Below are 20,608 nucleotides of genomic sequence, written 5' to 3' on the forward strand. Positions count from 1 at the left end.
TCTCTCATGAGTCCCTGGGATCTAGTCGCGGCCACTTGGTGCTTCTGATGTGTTCCTAGCTCTTGACCCTGGCCTCTCCGTGTGTCTCTCTTTTCTCTTTACAGCCCTGTGTGTGTGTGTGTGTGTGTGTGTGTGTGACTCTGCCTTTCAAACAAATATATAGCCCTGAAAAAAACAAAAGGAGATAAAATAAATTTCTGTGATGCAGCCAATCCTATGTGTTCTGCTCTGAGAGCCCTGCAGACAAATATTCTAATTTATGAATATCAAATGAATACACAGCAGACCACTCACATCTGTCATTAGAACAACTCATTCAGAGCATCAAAGTGTTTAGATTTAGAAAATGGAATTGAGGGTCAGTTACCCAGGAAGCAAGAAAGTAGAATGAGATAAGACAAGGAAGCTGGAATACAGTTTCTAGCACTTATTAGATAAGACATCTGCCATCCTTTAAATAGATATTAACCAAATTTCTTCCCTTTGGGCTTTCTTCTTAAATATTTATTTTATTTTTATTTGAAAGGCAGATTTACAACAAAAGGACAGAGAAAAAAGGATATTCCATACATTGGCTCACTGCCCAATTTGCCCAACAACTGGAGCTGAGCCGATTTGAAGCCAGGAGCTTCTTCCAGAGTTCCCAAGGACTTGAGCCGTCCTTCACTGCTTTCCCAGGCCACAAGCAGGGAGACTGATGGGAAGTGGAGCTTCCGGGTCTTGACCCAGTGCAGCATCATAGGTAGCATCTTAATTCACCATGGCACAGCAGTCACTCACTTCACTCTTACACACCTTACTCTTAGTCAAACTGATACCAAATAATTAGCTAGCATTTAGTTTCTGAGAAGAGTTCCACTATATAAAAAAGCTGATCCACCTTGGGGAAACGCCTCTGGGAAACAGAGGACAGTAGGATTAGTTTCCACCAAAACGCAAGCACACCATTTTAAAGCCTACTGATTAGAAATTAAACAAAAGCAGAAAACTTCTGAACAAAATAAAAACAGTTCTGAACCCTGTCATTTATACACACACACAATTCTTCCCATAGAGTAACTAGTACAACACAATTTCAGTCCATGAAAATGCTTATCCAATAGCACTGTACTTTAAAATTATAAGTTAGTCTTAAGGAAACAGATCTGTTCAGATATGTAGGACCAAAAGTAAAGTCCTCATTAACCAACTAAGCTGAAAGTTCAATGTCAGCTATAAACGGCTATTTAAGAAAGGAATTAGAGTTAGAAGTTAGGGGAGGGTGGTAGAGTGGGTATATATAAAATCTACCCTCAGAGTAAAAATAAATACTATCTCCCAATAGGCAGAACAAACTTCTAAAGGAAGATGGTAAGCATTAATTAATACACTTGAGAAACAGAATGCTTAGAACAATCGTGAGAAACACAACCCTTTAGAAACGCAAGGGTGAAGCTTTACTTACATGAAGGAATAATGAACTGGGGCTCAGTGTTGCCTGCGTAGCCAAGCTTGGTATACCTAAAAGCACAAAGTCATCAACACATATTTAGATGACAACAGTCTTGTCTATATTCCATTAATGTCTAAGTTTCCCAAGTTCTAAAATAGCAAACCTGAGAACATTCCTAGAAATTACTGAAAAAAAATTGTGATCTCTGATAACCAACCACTAATTTCAAAGAACAAAGTTATAAAAACTTAAAATATATTTGTTCCTACACTTGATCTTAGCCAAAAGGCCGAGAAGCGGTTATATTTGTTCCTAATGGAAAAAAATAAGTGGACATATCCTAGCACAAAATTTTACATTTGTGTATTACTAGTAACCTTAAAAAGAGCTTTCACATTCTTTTAATCTTCACAAAAATTCTGTGGGAACAGGTATGATCCACAAGTTGCAGAAGAAAACACCTGAGCCACCGAGAAGGTGAGTGGGCTACCCAAGGCCAAAGAGAGAGCAAACGCAAGCCCAGAGGTGCAAGCCCAGAGCTGACTCTCCAGAAGGAACTTTTACTTCCCAAACTTCCTGAACTTTGGGAGAGGGAGGGCAGAAAATGATTACATAATTTCCTTAAATGTCATGGCATATGTCTAGAAACAGCTCCTGCCATCTCCCCAGAATCATCTGACAGGAGCAGCTCTTTATCATCTCATTGCAGAAGGAGCCCATTTTCTGTCAAGACGCTCTGGGTGAGAGATTCCAAAAGTCTTAACTAAAACAAATGCCAAAATACTACTATCTGTTCCAAAAGCACTTGCTAATCTCCTAAATATAAAAGGGGGAGAGTGAAAAAAAAAAAAAAAAAAACCTCCTACCATCTGCTGGAAATGAGGAGTTGAAAAGCAGTAAGTAAACTGAAAAAACTCCTCAGCTCTTCCTTTCTTACTAAGGACAACTCTAACTAATAGTAAGCCATCATTGGGTAGGAATGCATGATGAATAAAAATATTTCCTACCAGTGTTGAAAGTAATTTTTAATTTTACAAATTATTTCAAGATGCTTAATGCTAAATTTTTCACTGCAGTACTAGTTCCAAACTCCGATAAATTAATTTTATGACTTCAATCTATCTTACCATATGCTAACTTTACCATTTCAATATACAATCAATGGGTAAGGTTTTGAAAAACCAAGTTCAAATTAGCTCTCGTTAGATCACACCTTTCTGTTCACCCCTGAACATCTTCCCTGGGTCCTGTGAGACAGCATGCTTCTGAAGCTCTCCCAAGCTCCACAGGCTACACAGCTGGGAAACAGAAACAGCTAAATGAACTCACAAGTTTCCCCTCCAAAGCCACAGACCAAGAAAGGACATTAAAAACTGACTCAGAGCCAAGGATGTTAAGAGTTAACTTAGTGGTAACGGTGCTATTAGGATGTGCCCAACCCACACTGCAGTTTGGGTTCAATCCCTGACTCTTGACTTCACAGCTGCCTGTTAATGTGGCTACAGGGTGGCAGCCATGATGAATCAAGCAGTTGGGACCCATCACCCATGAGGGAAAGCTAGATTTAGTTCCCAGCTCTGTAGGCACTTGCTGAGGGTGGACCAGTGGACAACAGCATTCGCTCTGGCTTGCTCACTTGATCTCCTCCCAGATCATACTCAAATTGACCACTATTCAGAATATTCAAGACAATAAAGTATATAAACCAGGAGTGGGCAGCAATTATGCCTCCATTAGGGATGCTCACAACCCATGCTGAAATACTCGTGAGCCCTTCCTTTGTTTCTCATCCACCTTCCTGCCATCGCATTTGGGGATGACAGCAGCTGCAGGCCCAAGCACCTGAGTCCATGACAGCCACACAGGGAAACCCTGACAGAGTTTCTGGGTTATTGGTTTCAGCCTAGCCACTGCAGGCACTTAGGGAATGAACCAGTAAACAGATATCATTTGTTGCCAGCCGCATCTGTATGTACTGGCCACATGCCGTACCCAAAATGGCGCCGGCCGGAAAAGCCACACCTTGGTTCCTGGTGGAGAGTTACGTAGCTTTCGCGGTACTGCGCAGTGAGCTGAGGCGTGGCCGGCGCATGAACACTGGGACTGATGAATCCAGTCGCCCAGGACCCTGCGTAATCATGACGCCGACCTATCATCAGCGGAGGCGGGGCCAGTCAGCACATAAGAGCAGACAGCCTGCCGGGGTCGGAGCCTTTCCTCCTCATCTTGGTGCGCGCAATAAAGATTACCGCAGAAGACTTCACTCGCGTCTGCCTCTTATCGCCGGACGATAAGAAACGTGGGCACGACAACTGGTGCCGAAACTCCTGGCCCTTGCACTCACCAGCAGGAACCACAGTCCAGCAGGAGTGTCCCCTTAGCTCCTCTACCACACCCACTCCCAGTCACAGATATTGCATGTACTGATGGTTGCTCTGACCCAGCCTGGCATGACCTACCCTCCATCTTGGCCCTTGCCATTGGATGCTGCAACCTGGCCTGACCCACCCTAGGTTCCAACTCTCACTGGTGGGTGCTATAGCCTAGCCTTGCCCAGCCTGTCCCCATCCCTGATTTTCATGCAAATTGGTAGTTATACCTAGTCCAGCATGGCCCACAACCCATCCTGGCTCCTGCCCATGCCAGTATGTTATGGTGTGGCCTGGCTCTGCTCAGGCTGCTCTCAAAGCAGGTGCACAAATCTGCTGACAGGTGGAACAGACCCCTGGCCTGGGTAACATCCAACCCTGACTCTCGTGCTCACCAACAGGATCTACAGCCCAGTAGAGGAGTTCCCCAAGTTCCCTCACCAGGCCCACTCCTAGACCCAGATATCACACGTGCCAGCACATACAGTCCCCTAGCCAACAAGGTCCACTCCTCAGTGTCGGCCCTTGTGTGTACTGGTGGATGTTGCAGCCCATCCCACCCCACACCCAATTCTTGGGTGTACCCACAGGTGCTGCAGCCTGGACCAGCCTGGCCTGCTCCCAACTCCAGTTCCCATGAATGTTGGTGGTTTCCACGGTCACATTTAGTTCAGTCTATCACCACTCCCAGCTCTCAAACAAACCAGGAGGTACTGCAGTCCCACAGGGGGAGTCCACAAATCCCCCAGATTCTGTCCCAGACCAGTTCTTTCACGTGCCAATTAGTGTCATGTCCAGCCTAACCTGGTCTATCCCCTTCCCTAAGACTCACTGGCAGGTATTATGATCCAGCCCTGCCAGGCTCTGGTGGACAGTGCTCTGGTGGACAGTGGTTGATGCTAACTAGCGCAGCTCAGGTCTCCCACATGAGTGGGTGCATTGGTCTGACCCAGAAAGCTCCTTCGGTTTCCTTCGTCCAAACCACCCCGTTTCAGCCTCCTTGTTTACCTGCAGTGGTCCACTCAGCCACTTAGAAAACAAGAATAAGCAACTATGTGGCATACTGGTACAATTAACATATATTTGGCCATTAACCAGGCCCAGGATGCCCACCAGCTATTGGCTGGTTTTCTCCCACCAATGGAACACTTGCCTATGTACAATGAACATATTCGCATTCTAACAAAACTTTCCACCACCTACCAAAGTTACCAAATAATGCTGAAGTTTAACAATAGGCAGAAGTTAAAGATTTCAATGTACACATTTTCTCTTATTATTTAAACTCTGTGTCTTCAAGTTGCTGTATGGAAAAGAATATAGGAAATACTTTTCAATTTAGACTATTTATATAATCAAGACGGTGGTACTGTGGTACAGGGCCTATATCCCCTGTGAGTTCCAATCCAAATCCTGCCTACTCCACTTCAGATTCAGTTCCCAGCAGTACAAAGTGATTCAAGCACCTGGGCCCCGAACACCCATGTGGGAGACCTGGATGGAGTTCCAGGCCTCCCGCCTGGCTGATGCAGCTCCAGCTGGTGCAGCAATTTGGGGAGTGAACCAGCAGATGGAAGCTCTCTCTCTGCCTCTCCGTTTCCCTCTCTGTTTAACTCTGCATTCCAACTAAGTAAATATTTTTAATTAAAAATAAACAATGGGAGAGCACAACAGGGAGTTTAAGATCAACTTTGTAGAGAAAAATTTTAAATAGATATATTTACTCCTCTGGAAGGGCAAGGGTTTGGGGAGTAATTTCTCAAACCACAAGACAATGAAGCATTAAAAAATCCCTTTTAAAGACAAAACAGGGCCTGGCACTGTGGCCTAGAGGCTAAAAGTCCTTGCCTTGAATGTGCCAGGATCCCATATGGGCGCCAGTTCTAATCCCGGCAGCTCCACTTCCCATCCAGCTCCCTGCTTGAGACCTGGGAAAGCAGTCGAAGACGGCCCAAAGCTTTGGGACCATGCACCCACGTAGGAGACCTGGAAGAGCTCTTGGCTCCCTGCTTCGGATTGGCTCAGCTCCAGCCGTTGCAGCTGCTTGGGGAGTGAATCATCGGATGGAAAATCTTCCTCTCTGTCTCTCCTCTCTGTGTATCTGCCTTTCCAATAAAAATAAATAAATCTTAAAAAAAAAAAGAAAAGAAAAGACAGACCCAAACTAGGGAGATTCATGGTCATTATTCTCATTCAATACTTTCTTGAAAGGACTAGATGTCACAAATCCCGGAAGAAAATAAACTAAAAAAAATACACTGGGAAGGAGGAGACAGAACTTTAGTCACTTAGAAATGATAACAATATCTGGTATGTAACTCGGCTTCTCATTAAAATACTTAAAGGAAGCTACTTAAGAAGAAGGGAAGCTTATTTTGGCTCACAATTTCTAAGGCTCACAGCCTAAGATGGGGCAATCCCACCAGCCCGGAGTCTACTGAAGGCAATGTATGATGGAACATGCCAACAGGTCTGAGTACAGGGAAGAAGACAGGAAGCAAAGAACAGGTAGGCCAATTTAATTGCGTACCAATCCTCTCCCAGGAGTCACCTCTCACTGGCTCACTGCCTAAACACCATAATCAGACCCAGTCTCCACCCATTAACCATTTTAAAAAATCAATACATAGGCCCTTGTACATATACATATGGACATTCAAGCAATTATCACAACCCTAACATCTAGAATATCTAAGCAAATTAAATTTAAAAATTTAAAAGCAGGGCCTGATGTGGCAAGCTAGTGGCTAAAGTGCCTGCCTTGCATGTGCCAGGCTTCTAAACGGATGCCATATGGGCACCGGTTCTCACCCAGCTCCCTGCTTGTGGCCTGGGAAAGCAGTCAAGGACAGCCCAAAACCTTGGACCCTGCACCTGCGTGGGAGACCAGGAAGAGGCTCCAGGCTCCTAGTTCGGATCGACACAGTTCCAGTCATTGCGGCCAGTTGCAGAGTGAATCAACAGACCCAGGCACATGCATGCCTAAGGTGTTGTAGCCATTCCCTGCCTGGTCTGCCCACAACCACACTCACTGTCATCAGTGGGAGCTGCAGCCCAACAGGGGAGCTTGTATTATGTGCATGTGTGTGTGTGTGTGTGTGTGTGTGTATACATATATGCAAAAATTCAAGATCATCAACTTTTGGGCCCGGCGCGACAATATAGTGGTTAAAGTCCTCGCCTTGAACGCCCCGGGATCCCATATGGGCACTGGTTCTAATCCCGGCGCTCCACTTCCCATCCAGCTCCCTGCTTGTGGCCTGGGAAAGCAGTCGAGGATGGCCCAAAGCTTTGGGATTCTGCACCCGCATGGGAGACCAGGAAGAGCTCCTGGACCTTGGCTTTGGATTAGCAGAGCACTGGCTGTTGTGGCCACTTGGGCAGAAGATCTTCCTCTCTGTCTCTCCTCCTCTCTGTATATCTGCCTTTCCAATAAAAATAAATAAATCTTTAAAGAAAAAAAAAAAGATCATCAACGTTTACAAATACTACCTTTGAAAAGTAATCCAGAATGCATCTCTTTCAAAAATTTATAAAAATTAAAGATCAACAGCCACATTCTCAAACTTAATACTACCTTCAGTACATCCTCGACTTGAGACCTTTATTCATATAAAAATCAGGAAAGAGAAGGGAAAGCTATTAAGCAGGATCCACAGTTGCAGAAAGCAACAGTCAGAATTACGCTTTGCCTTTCAAACAAGTATATTCTTATGGTACAATATTCAAAACAATACATAGTGATGGATCCTCAAGGCGAGTCGTGCAGCAGGTAACGTCACCACCTCAACTGACCAACAAGGTGTCAGTTCAAGTCCCAGTTGTTGCCAGCCGCATCTGCATGTACTGGCTACATGCCGTACCCAAAATGGCGCTGGCCGGAAAAGCCACACCTTGGTTCCTGGTGACGTAGCTTTCGTGGTACTGCGCAGGCGCCTAGCACATGCCCAGTGAGCTGAGGCGTGGCCGGCGCATGAACACTGGGACTGATGAATCCAGTCGCCCAGGACCCTGCGTAATCATGACGCCGACCTATCATCGGCGGAGGCGGGGCCAGTCAGCACATAAGAGCAGACAGCCTGCCGGGATCTGAGCCTTTCCTCCTCATCTTGGTGCGCGCAATAAAGATTACCGCAGAAGACTTCACTCGCGTCTGCCTCTTATCGCCGGACGATAAGAAACGTGGGCGCGACACCCAGTCACTCCACTTCTGATCCAACTTCCTGCAAATGTTCCTGGCACAGCAGCAGCAGCAGCTGTCCCAACTGCTTAGGACCCTGCTGCCACATGCGAAACACAGCTGAAGCTCTTGACTCTGGGCTCTGATCTGGCTCAGCCCTCGCCCACTGCAGCCATTTGGGGAGTGAACCAGTAAGTGAAAGATATTCTTCCCCTGTGTATCTCTCTCTGTGTCTCTCTAGCTCTGCCTTTCAAATAAATAAATCTTTAATATATATAAATCTTTAACGTGTATATGTAAATCTTTAACGTGTGTATATATATATGGATCTATTAAGAACCTCACTACCACTGCTACTCTCATCCACCCACTTCTGCCCTCTACAGTTTCCATTGTGTTAATTTCCGGTTTCTTTCTGTAAACACAATATATCCTTATTTGCCCTATTTTGTAGCCTTATGCAAAGACTCTTTCACTCCTGTTAAATGTCACGATTTCATCAGCAATAACTAGCAGAGTTTTCAGATCTGCAATACCAGGCGAATTGATCTACTGTCAACTCAACATATTTATATAAAATTAAAATTCCTCCTACAACCATGTGTCTTGAGCAGAAGGTAACAACGTAAGCTCAATTAACTTATGTTCAGAAGTGGAAGTGTTACATCTTCAAACAGTATTCTACGTCCTTAAACGGCGTTCTCAAACTGTACGCTGCAAGCTTTTTTCGACCGAGACCATAGCTTCAACAAGAACAGCTCTACTGCCTCCTAAAATCTTCACAGCTTAAATATGGTTTTAAAAAAAGTAAAATTGCTCCCAGGTCTTGTTTTAAGATTTATCTATTTACTGACTTATTTGAAAGGCAGTTACAGAGAGAAAGTAAGTATGTGTGTGGGATACATACACACACACACACACACACACAGGTTTGAGAATCTAACAGTTGCTGGTTCGCTCCTCAAATGGATGTAACATCAGGTGCTGTGTTCCTAGAACTTGATGATTTAAATAAATAAATATTTATTTATTTATTTATTTGAAAAGACACACAGAAAAGGACAGGCAAAAAACGAGAGATCTGTCATTTGCTGGTTTAGCCCCCAGATGGCTGCCATGACAGGGCTGAGCAATGCTGAGGCCAAGAGTTTTATCTTAGTCTCATACAGGGTACAGGGACACAGGAACTTGGGGCACCTTCAGGTGCTTTCCCAGCCTACTGACAGGAAGCTAAATCAAAAGTAGCAAAACCAGAATGCAAACTGATGCCCACATGGGATGCCAGCCATTCAGACAGCAGCTTACTGCGCTATAACACAGTGCTACCTCCCAATGACAGTTTTCAAATAATACACAATCCTCACAGTGCACTGTAAGGTAACACATGATTAATTTTTAAGCCTTCCTTGAGTTGCTGTATAGACAAGCCTGTTTCTGCTTATCAGACAAAAGTTCAGTACAGAAGCCTGAATTTAAAATGTATTATCTTCCCTTAAATTTTACATTATCTAATATACTTGTCTATTTGTTCTTCCAGATGTTTTTTTCATGAAGGGGGGGATGATCTACGTTACTGGTACATGTAAGATCATGAGCTATAAACCATTTATGGACCCTGAACATCACAAAGTGAATTCTGACTTTCAGATTTCAATCGTGTTGGGAGTGGGGGACAGCAGAATTGTGGCAAAGTGAGCACAGCTACCTCCTAGAAGCTGGCATCCCATATGGAGGCCAGTTTATGTTCTAGCTGCTCTACTTTCAACCCAACTCCCTAATAATGACCTAGGAAAAGTAGGGGGGAGGCAGCGGGGGGGGGGGGGGAATGTAGTGCAGTGGGCTAACAGGTTAAGCCAGTTCCTGCACTGCCAGCAAACCATAGGGTGCTGGTTCAAGCCTTGGTTGCTCACTTCTGATCCAGCTCCTTGCTAATGTCCTGGGAATGCTGAGAAGGTATCCCAGGTACCTGGGTTCTGCACCCATGTAGGAGACCTGGATGAAACTCCTGCCTTACTGGCTTTGGCCTAGCCTAGCCCTGACTGCTGCAGCCATTGGTGGAAGACACCAGTGAAGAGAAGTTCTCTTTGTATTTCCCCCTCTATAATTCTGACTTTCAAAATCTTTTTTTAAAAATATTGTTTATGGAGATAATGTTGATATGTGGCAAATTAAACCTCCACCAATGATGCCTGCATTCAATACGTGTCCTGGCTCAAGTCCTGGCAGCACTACTTGCAATCTGGCTCCCTGCTAAAGCAACTGCAAAATCAGTAGAGGCGGCCGAAGTGCCTGGGCCCAAGCCACACACTCGGAAGATCTAGATGGAGTTCTAACTCCCAGCTTCAGCCAAGCCTAGCCTGGACCACTGTAGCCATTTGGGGAGTGAACCAGCAGATGGAAGATTTCTCCCTCTGCATCTCCCTCACTCTCTATAATTCTCCCTTTCAAATAAATAAATCTTTTTTAAAAATGGTGCCTGAGACAACATTTAACTATTTAAAGAGCAGACTAAACTTAAGATCTGATTTTACTCCAAAAACCCCACTAAAAACAAGCAAAACTATTTCTTGAAAGTTATATTAGGGCAGGCATGTGATGCAGCAGTCACTGCTGACGTCAAAGCACACTGGTGTGCAACCCAACTACTCCACTTCCGACCCAACTTCTTATGAACAAGCTTCTTGGGAAGCAGCAAAGATGGCTCAAATGTCCGGGTTCCTACTTCCCACTTGGGAGACCCTGTTAGGAGTTCTGGACACCTGGCTTCACAGAAAAGGAAGCAGAAGCCAAAATTCTGGCCCGGGATAGCTGAAAATCATAGCAAATGACCTGAAACACATAAAGAAGAAGCCAACACAGGCAACATACACTCGGAACAAAAAAAGGCTCAGAATTAGCAGATGATTATGCAACTGCAGGGTTAGAACTGAGAGGCTGAGGTGAAGCAAGTAAGTACAGCTTAGGTCACAGGGAACATAGCATTGGAAAGCAGTTCTCACAGAGGCTTATTTTTTTAATATATATATTTTTATTTTTGATGATGCTCACACAGTTGATCAGGGTGGGAAGGACTGAAGGTTATGGAAAAGTAGATGTGATCATTATTTTCAAATTTTCTATTTCTTCCTGTATATGGGGGAAGGGGAGAGATAAGAGGAGAAGCCACACCCAGCCTCCCAATTGCCCCAGTACCCAGGGATGGGGAACAGGGATTCAATACCCAACAACAACAATACACTGGGTGTGAGAGAACTACAACAAACAATTTAGAAAGGATAATGACAACATACAGGTAAATACGGTAAGAAGCAAACCGGAATCACACATCTCCATAGCTAACAAAAGAGAATTCAGGCTAGGAACTCTGAAGAAGCTAAAGCAACAACTCAGGTAAAGATACAAATTATTCATATGTAGGTAGCCAATAAAACAATAACAATCATGAAACAGAAAGCACTGAGGATACGGGAAGAATAAGAACCACACTAAGGGTAGCCAATGTGACACAGTGGATTACGCCAACTCTTTTTTTTTTTTAAAGATTTATTTTTATTATTTTTTGATTGGAAAGGCGGATATACAGAGAGGAGAGAGAGAGGAAGGTCTTCCGTCCAATGATTCACTTCCCCAAGTGAGCGCAACAGGCCGATACTATGCCGATCAGGAGCCAGGAGCCTCTTCCGGGTCTCCCACGCGGGTGCAGGGTCCCAAAGCTTTGGACCGTCCTCGACTGCTTTCCCGGGCCACAGGCAGGGAACTGGATGGGAAGCGGGGCTGCCAGGATTAGAACCGGCGCCCATATGGGATCCCGGGCGTGCTAGGCGAGGACCTTAACCACTTGCGCCACCGCGCCGGGCCCTACGCCAACTCTTAAGATGCTTGCATCCCATGTCCCAGGGCCTGGTTCAAGTCCTCATTATTCTATGTCCAATTCAGCTTCCTGCTGAACTGTCTGGAAGTGCGGCACCTGATGCCTCAAGTCCTTGAGTTTCTGCTACCCACTTGTGAGGCAGAGTTCCAGGCTTTTATTTCAGCCAGATTAAGCTGGACTGTTAAGCCCATTAGGAGAGTGAACAAGTAAATAAAAAATCTCCTTTTGTTTCTATTTCTCCCTTTCTCTCTAATTCTGTCATTCAAATAAGTTAGTTTTAAATTTAAAAAAACAAACAAAAAAAAAGGGCCTGGCTTTGTGGCCTGGTGCCTGAAGTCCTTGAACACAGCGGGTTCCCATATGGGCACTGGTTCTAATTCAGGTTGCCCAGCTTCCCATCTAGCTCCCTGCTTGTGGCCTGGGAAAGCAGTTGAGAACGGCCCAAAGCCTTGGGACCCTGTACCTGCGTGAGAGACCTGGAGGAAGTTCCTTGCTCCTGGTTTTGGACTGGCGCAGGACCAGCTATTGCGGTCACTTGGGGAGTGAATGATCAGATGCAAGATCTTCCTCTCAGTCTCTCCTCCTCTCTGTATATCTGACTTTGCCATAAAAATTAAATAAATCTTTAAAACAAAACAGAAAAATAAATAAAATCCAAACTATGTCTTTGAGGAAAGATCCACAGAACAAACAGGAACTAGCTAATAAAAAAAATAAATAAAGAAGCAAGGGTAATAATCATATCTGATGGGCAAGGGGAAAAATAATCACAAAAACAATTTTTTTGTGTAAATCAAGAAACCATTACTTATATACAGTTGAAAAAGCTAAATGAAATGGATGTGTTTCAGAGACGTACAAATCCCCAGAATGATTCCAGTGGAAACAGCCTAAAGAGAATTTGAAGATCCGGGGGAGGCAGCGACACCACACATGCTACTTTTATTATAAAGGAATCTGCGAATATTCAACCTGCCAGCTGAGCCAACAGCACCTCGTACTGAAGTGGCATTTTGAGTTCCTGCTGCTCTGCTTCTGATGCAGATTCCAGCCAATGCATCCTGGGATGCAGCAGATGACGGCTCAAACGGGCCCCGGCCACCCGTGAGGGGGACTTGGCTGCTGCTGCAAACTCACAGCAGAGGTCTGGCCCAGCCCCGGAGTGAATCAGTGGTAGAAAGGTAACTGCCCGCCTGTACGTATGTATGTGTGCATGTGTGTGTGCATGCAAACGTGCACACACACGTGTCTTCTGCCTTTCAATAAATGAAAACAAAGTTTTTAAGGCAGATGAAGTAAGTGCAGAGAGAAAAGATCTTCAGTCGATGGTTCACACCCCAAATAGCAGCAACAACAAAAGCTGAGTCTACCTGAAGCCAGGAGCTTTTTCCAGTCTCCCATGTGGAGAGGACTTGAGCCATCTTCTGCTGCTTTTCCACGCCATACAACAGGGAGCTGGACCACAAGTGGAGCAAAAGAGACCAGAGCTGGTGCCTATATGGATGCCAGGAGACCACCACTACACTGGTAGAGGATTATTCTGCTGAGCCACCACACCAGCCCAGAAAAAAAATTTTTTGAGAAAGCAGTTGAGTGCATAGAAATAGAAGAGGTAAAACAATCTATTTGCTGGGCCTGGCATGATGGCTCCATGGCTAAATCCTCACCTTGCATGCACCAGGATTACAAATAGGTGCCAGTTCTTGTCTTGGCTGCTCCACTTCCCATCCAGCTCCCTGCCTGTGGCCGGGAAAGCAGTAGAGGATGGCCCAAAGCCTTGGGACCCTGTACCTGCCTGGCATCCCATATAGGTGCCGGTTCTTGTCCCAGCTGCTCCACTTCTGATCTAGCTCCCTGCTAATGGCCTGCCTAGGAAAACAACTGAAAGAGGCCCAATTCCTTGGGCGTCCAAATCCACATGAGAGATTCAAAAACAGAGAGAGATTAAGTTCATCCTCCACTTCCAATTGAGCTTCTTGCAAATGCACGTGCAGTGACGCAGCAAACGCTGGCCTACTCCTGTGGGTTCCTGCCACGCACTTGGATGTCTGCACTGTTGCAGGCATCTGGGGAATGAAACAACAAATTCACGATTTCCTGGTATCTCCCCATCTCTGTGCCTTTCAAATTCCTTACTTGTTTTTTTTTTTTTTTTAAGTATGATGTCTACAACTTACTCTCAAACAGTTCTAACATAATAAGAGGAGTGGGCACTTAGTCCACAGTCCGCAGTACAACACCTGCTCCAATTCCTGGCTTTGGCTCCTGCAACACATTCCCTGCCAACGCCGCCCCTGCACAACAGTGATGACCAAGCAAGTCAGTAGGAGCTGCCGCCCACATGGGAAATACAAATTCATTGCCTGGCTCCTGGACCTGGTCCTGGTCTGGCCCACCCGAGATGAGGGTGCGCATTATGGCAGTGACCTGGCAGGTGGGGGTCCTCTCCCTCTCTCCTTCTCAAATAAATACAGCTTGTAAAAAAAAAAAAAAGTAGTAGAAATAGGTACACACATACAGAAAATGATGAAGCAGATGTCAAAAGTAGGTGAAAGTAGAAGACCGCATTGGCATTTTTTGTTCTCTTCCAGTTTCCAATGCATTTGAAAGTAATCCAGTATATATTTTAAGATGCAAAAATTTTCATGAATGTTAACAAATGTGAGGCTGGGCTTGTAGAAAACTGGAAATTATGCAGTCTAGTCAGTCCTGCAAATGGATGACACTTTATTTTTGGAACTATCAGGTCCACTTTTCTGTATCTTACTGGCCTCCCTGGAACATTTGTTGCTTTCTTTCAATTGGTCTATCAGAGGCTTAAGGCTACAGGATGGAAAGACGGCTGAACGGCTGAATGCACTGTTGTTCAGTACACTGTTATCACTATTTAAAACATCCTTGAGGACAAAACATTCTAGCAAACGCTGCGTAGAGCACTACCTATCAAATATTAGTGCCTATGAGCCATAGTTCAGTATCAACTTTTCATTTAGAATTCAGTCCCGAAAACCCTTTTCAACTGAGAAACAGGTATTTGTTTTCCACTCTGCTGACAGGAGCTATACAACAGTTTAAATCAGGACCCACTATAGCAACTGCTAGTCAACAGCTTGGGTTGGTTTTCCAGGTCCATTCTTTCCCCTGGTCTTGGTTATTTTTATCTACCATTGCATTGCTTTTTGTCCTATTTAGACCTATAAGTCAATCCAAGACCCAATTTAGCTCTCTGAGAAATACAAGAACTACCAACAGATTAAAGGAGGTAATGTCAAGCTCTTCCAGGCTGCTCTTGGCCACCCAACAGACACAGGCTATTCATGCATGACAATTACAGCAGTTTCCATGACAAAATTATGCCCACTCGGAAGACTCGTTGCCACAGGTTTACAAGTCTCACAACAGCTTGAAGCCTGGGTCACGATACAATCATCTCCTCGAGCTGAATTTCCCAGTGAGCACTCAACATCAATTACTTAGCTCACAAGATCTAGACTGCACACTCCACAGACATTTATAGCCTGCATGAGTAAGGCCCCAGCTTACTAATATGCAGGATATGACAAACATTGTGCTGCTACTACCAAGAAATGCTTCATGTTTCAATCGTTTTGCAAGACCAAAAAATATATATACAAAAGAAAAAAAAAAAAAAAGAAAGAAAACAAGCCTCCTCCTGCATAAATGGGAAGTTGAAAATACTTTTACTTGTTGCCTTCACTTGTGACACAACCAGATCCACCGGGGCACAGGCTGAACAATGAGATCGCGGCCAAGCAGAGTACATGCTGCAACATAATCCTGGTTGTTGGCTTGGTGTTTGCACTACTACGGCACTTTTCTAAAATCAAACGCCAGAAAACTAGTGCCACAATAGTTCCAACAGATACGCTGTCAGAAGCCAAGTGGCCATTCTTCCCCACCCTCAACTGCCTCACACTGGGGGGGCTTGAGCAGCCAAAGCAAAAAAAAAAAAAAAAAAAAAAACGCTTTCCGGAGGAGGAGATGGGCTGTAGCAAATTCAAGAGGACACCCCCACAAGGTTGTCAGGGCAACCAAACCAAGAGCATTTCTCTACAGAAAAGGACGGGGGAGACCATGCCAGCAAACACTGCATAGTAAAAAGATTAAAATCTCTTCTCATGGGAAAAAAAAAAACCTTCAAGAGGTGAAATGTACATTCAGGCTATTAACTACCACATTCCTAACTCAAGTGAACAAGCTCCAAGCATTCCCCAAGTGTCTGTTAGCTGGATTCGGTAAGCACCTTGCTAAAAACCAGCTACTTAAAACGTAATTCCTAAAGTCAGTTTTCAGTCTGTTGACATCCAAAGAAGCGATCACAGCCAAAAAAAAAAAAAAAGAAGAAGAAGAAAGAAAGAAAGAAATGAAAAGATAGAAAGAAATAAAGAAAAAGAAAACCCACACTACCCACAGGTTTCCCAAATTTACACTGTTTTTCAAAATGGAGTCACTTTAAACATCATATTTAAACAGGCAAACTAAATAAAGCCAGACCGGAGCCTGAGTGTGCCATTCACACCGGAGAAGAACAAGAGTGGGCAGTCATGAGGGTGTCAAGTTGGTAGATCCATGTAATTATCCCCTCACCCCCCAAGTCGATGGCAAAATGCATCAGTCAGGAGAAACGACGTGCACGTGAGGGCACAGGACCCAGGCAGGGCAGGGGCAGCGCTAGCCAGCAGGTGAGAGGTGCCCTCCCAGGAAGGTGAGGCTGGCGGGGGGTCCCCCGTTTTACTGACGGGGGGACACCCCTCGCAGAGGGTCCGCCTTCAGCCCGGCCCCGTGAGAAGGGCAAAAGGCCAGGAGTAGCGGGCGCGCACACTGGGGCACCGTGGCCCTCCTCCTCAGTCATCGCCCTTCCCCAAAGGAGGCTTGACAACAACACCAAGGCTCAGCCTGGTGCCACTGTCACCCTACCCCACCCGACCCACCCCCACCTGCCCAGTCAGGGGGTCCCCGAGTCCCCCAGGGCGATGATCGCTACACCTCCAGGAGAGGGGCAGGATGCTGGGGGCCGGAGCGGGTCCGCGGAGACGCGGCGGTGGCCGCCGAGCGGCTCTTACCCGGTGCCACAGTCCACCACGCAGGGAGGCAGCGAGCCCGCCATGCTCGGGACGCGCGGCGCTCGGGCGCGTCCGCTCAGCCACCCGCACACCTGCGTGCGGCTTCTCCAAGCGAACCTCCGCAGCGCCGCCGCCGGGGGCCCGGATGCTCCGCGGCCGCCACGTGACGTTATCTCGAGCTGGCCAATCAGAACGCGTGCGTCCCTCCGCCCCCCCCCTCGCCATCTTTGATGCTGGCAGCTAGGCTTTTCAGCCCACACGTTCAACCTTCAAGCGGGGGAGGCTGAGGGGTATTTTTAACTGACCTGTGGTGAACGTGACCCTATTCCGAAGCGCAACTGCTTTCTCATCCGTTAAGTCTCGGTTTAATGGTCACCTTCTCGGGGTAGTTGTCCCTGACAACCCAAATTAGATCCCTCCTCACACTTTATGATCTCATTCCCGACACTAGGTGCAAATTGTTTTTATTTATTTGTAGTCTACCTTTCCAACTGGATAGTAGGTCTTAGGGCTCCAGGCTGTCATTATTGTTGACTGGAAGCCTAACACAGTATTGAGTGCAAACGTGGAAAACACCCAAAATGAATGAATGAATGAGTGAATGAATGAATGGCTTTCATCGTATAAACAAAAGAATGCTTTCAGAATAATCTTATCTAGCTGAGCATTTAGTCTTAAGAAAAGTATATAGAAAGTAAGTGCATGGTTAGCCTTAAGGAATAATGACCTTAGGTTGGCAGCATGCCAGTGCGATCACTGAAAAATGCTTTTAAATATCAAAGACAACATGATTATCCACAAATTCTTACAAATATCGGAGAAGACGTGCACCTGCCCACCATGATATAAAGCTGCCAAAAGTCCCCTTTGCTGCCTGCTTCTTAAATCTTTATCATTCATTTTTAGGGAGCTTTCTAAAAAAAAAAAATCGTGATTCTTTTTTTTTTTTTTAATCTAGGAAAATAATAGATTAGTTGACACTCCTAGGTTACCCGTTATCACTTACTTTTCTTACCTATTTGAATTAAACAAGACCCACACAGAAAATGGTTAGGGGTAAGGGTTGGTGTTACAGAATAGCAAGTTAAGTCACTGCCTGCAACATATGGGCACTAATCCCATATGTTCAAGTCCTGGCTACTTCCCTTCTAAAGCAGCTCCGTACTAATGTAGCTGGGAAAGTGGCAGAGGATGGCCAAGTCTCAGGCCATTACATCGGGAAACAAGAAAGAAACTCCTAGTTCCTCGCTTCAGCCAAGCCCAGCCCAAGCTGTGTGACCATCTGGAGAGTGAACCAGCAGCTGGAAGATCTCTGTCTCTCTCCTGCCTCCCTCTCCCTGTAATTTTAACTTTCAAATAAACAAAATAAATAGTAAATCTTATACAGAAAATGTTCATGGGCAGGGAAGGTGGCAGAAGTTGGGAGGAAAATTAAAGCCCAAGAATAGAAGAATCAGGTACAGGAGCCAAAGAGCTGGAATGAATATTGACTTAACTACTTTGTATTTTATCAAGGCCCTGCCCAGCTCTCGTGTTTTTTTTTTTTTTTTCGCAGAGCTCAGCAAAATATTGTACATAAGTTCAAGGTTGCAGACTTCTGGCACTGCTGTGTCTTATTTTTTACATATTTAATGCACATCTATCAAGTGCTGCTATGAGTCAGGCTTTGTATTAGAGCATGCAGCCCTCAGCAGGATGCTCACAGCACCTGCTCCCAAGAGGCTAGCAAGACAGTGGCAGTAAACAGACCACTGCAAGGCAGCGTGGTGAATGCTGAAAGGGACAGTTCTATAAAGGGGCTCTTAACTCTGACTTGGAGGAGCCATGGAGGCTTTCCAAAGCAACCTCAGATCCAGAGGGTGGATAGAAGCAGCTAGATACTAGAAGAATGTGGGTTAAAAAAAAAAAAAAGTGTTTCTGGGACAGGGAATATACACCATGCTTCAAGTGTCATGTAAAACCCAGTCTGTTTAGCCTCTGTAGGAATGTTGGACTGACTAGTTATTAAAAAAAAAAAAAAAAAAAACCTTTCAGGGAGTGTCACCTCTGTCTAGGACTTGCCGGGAATGGTTGCCGTAGGCACAGCTGGTGGTAGATACCAGATTCCCTGGGGGCTGGGCATCTGGCTTTGTGGTTAAGGAGCCCTTGTCCCTCAGCAGAGTATGAGGGTATGATCCCTGGTGTAGACCTTGAGAGGCAGCTCTGCTGGCCACTGTGCTGAGCTCTGACTCCCAGACAGGAGTCCTAAATTGAGTTGCCAGTTCCTGGCCCCAGCTTCCGCAGGAGACTAGTGCCAGATGTTGCAGTTATTTGGGAAGTAAAGCTGCAGCTGGAAGCACATGCACTCACTTTCTCCCATCTCAAATAAATCAGTAAGTTTGTGTTTAAAAAAAACTCTGGTTTTAGTGAATTTCCTCTAGACAGCACTAACCCTTGAGGTATCAAAGGTTTTTAGATGCAGGTAACAGAAAATCTAACTACAAGTGGCACAATGAACAAATTGTTATATCTCATACAATAGGCAATCTAGTAATTCCAGCATAATTCAACAACTGAATTACAACATCACAGACCTATACATTCAGTTCTGCCAGGATCCGTGCCCTTAAAAAAAAAAAACAACAACAAAAAAAAAACTTTTATTTATCTGGGAATAAATAAAAGGGAAATCTTCTATGCACTGGTTCACTCCCCACCTGGAACTCCAAAGTCTAATCACTTGGGGTGTCTTCTCTGCTTTTCCAGGTCATGTAGCAGGGAGTTGGATCAGAAGTGAAGCAGCCAAGACACAAACCAGGACCCAAATGGGATACCAATATAGCAGTAATGCAGCCATTTGCACCACAGTGCTGGACCCAAGGCTCTGTGTCTCAGCTTTGTCCTCAGGCTTATGTCCCTTTGGTTATGGGACAAATGCACTACAACCATAGTGGATGAACACAGGCAGGTTGAATCTCCCATCTGATCGCCTTTTTCTGGGGCAATTCACTCCCAGAAGTCCTCAACTGCTTTGCTTCTTGTTCAAAAAATCAGCCCTGCTTCCCTAGAGTAACCATAGCAAAGCTCCACAAGCCTGGTGACTTTGGCAAGTAGATAGGCTGCCAAAGTTCTAGATGCCAGAGGACCTGATTAAAGCTGTCACAGCATAGATGTGGTGTCTCTCTCAACACACTGAGGAAGAATTGATTCCATGCTCTCCCTTAACTTCTGGTGTTACCAGCAATGCTTGGCTTGTGCATGTATCATTCCAATCTCTGCCTGAATCTTCACATAGCCTTCCCGTTGTCTTATAAGGACACAAATCATGTTGGGTGAGGGTCCACTCCAATGGCCCTTTTTATTTTGATTATGCATATAAATAAGATGTGTCCGAATATCACATTCATAAATACCAAAAGTTAGGACTTCAACGTGTCTTTTTAGGGGACATAAGTCAACCCTGATACCATCCTAGGCCAAAAGCAGTTATCCATAAGGGAAACTGAGGCACTATGCTAGATTATGGTAAGCAATATCACTGTCTTGGCAAGAAGCCTTGTATCTCCTGAAGCAAATGACTGCCAATACCTGACTTGAATTGGACTTGGTCAGCAAGAAGAGCCACTGCATACGAAACACAGTGTTTAAGACACAATGTGCAGAGAAGAGGAGATGGCTCTCTGTAAGCCAAGA

At 45.2% G+C, this 20,608-nt stretch overlaps 1 protein-coding gene and 1 pseudogene across 4 annotated transcripts in view; both read right to left on the bottom strand.

The window, feature by feature from the left end:
* ACTR3B (actin related protein 3B) overlaps positions 1 to 17,051 on the bottom strand; it is a 54,127-nt gene extending 37,076 nt beyond the window's left edge. For 2 of the 4 annotated variants that reach the window (XM_041002120.1, XM_041002119.1), the window contains exons 1-2: positions 16,937 to 17,051; positions 1,445 to 1,500 (exon numbers count right to left, since the gene is read on the bottom strand). In XM_041002120.1, the coding sequence (XP_040858054.1) occupies positions 1,445 to 1,500; positions 16,937 to 16,980 (100 nt within the window). In that variant the 5' untranslated portion in view covers positions 16,981 to 17,051. The remainder of the gene's footprint in view (positions 1 to 1,444; positions 1,501 to 16,936) is intronic. The other 2 variants (XM_041002122.1, XM_041002121.1) reach the window with 2 other exon arrangements.
* Positions 1,597 to 1,733, bottom strand: LOC121171030 (annotated as a pseudogene).
* Positions 17,052 to 20,608: the final 3,557 nt, after the last annotated feature.

Source organism: Ochotona curzoniae, unplaced genomic scaffold, assembly GCF_017591425.1.
Source record: "Ochotona curzoniae isolate NIBS_2020 unplaced genomic scaffold, NIBS_Ocur_1.0 scaffold_2476, whole genome shotgun sequence".
In the NCBI taxonomy this organism is placed as follows: domain Eukaryota; kingdom Metazoa; phylum Chordata; class Mammalia; order Lagomorpha; family Ochotonidae; genus Ochotona; species Ochotona curzoniae.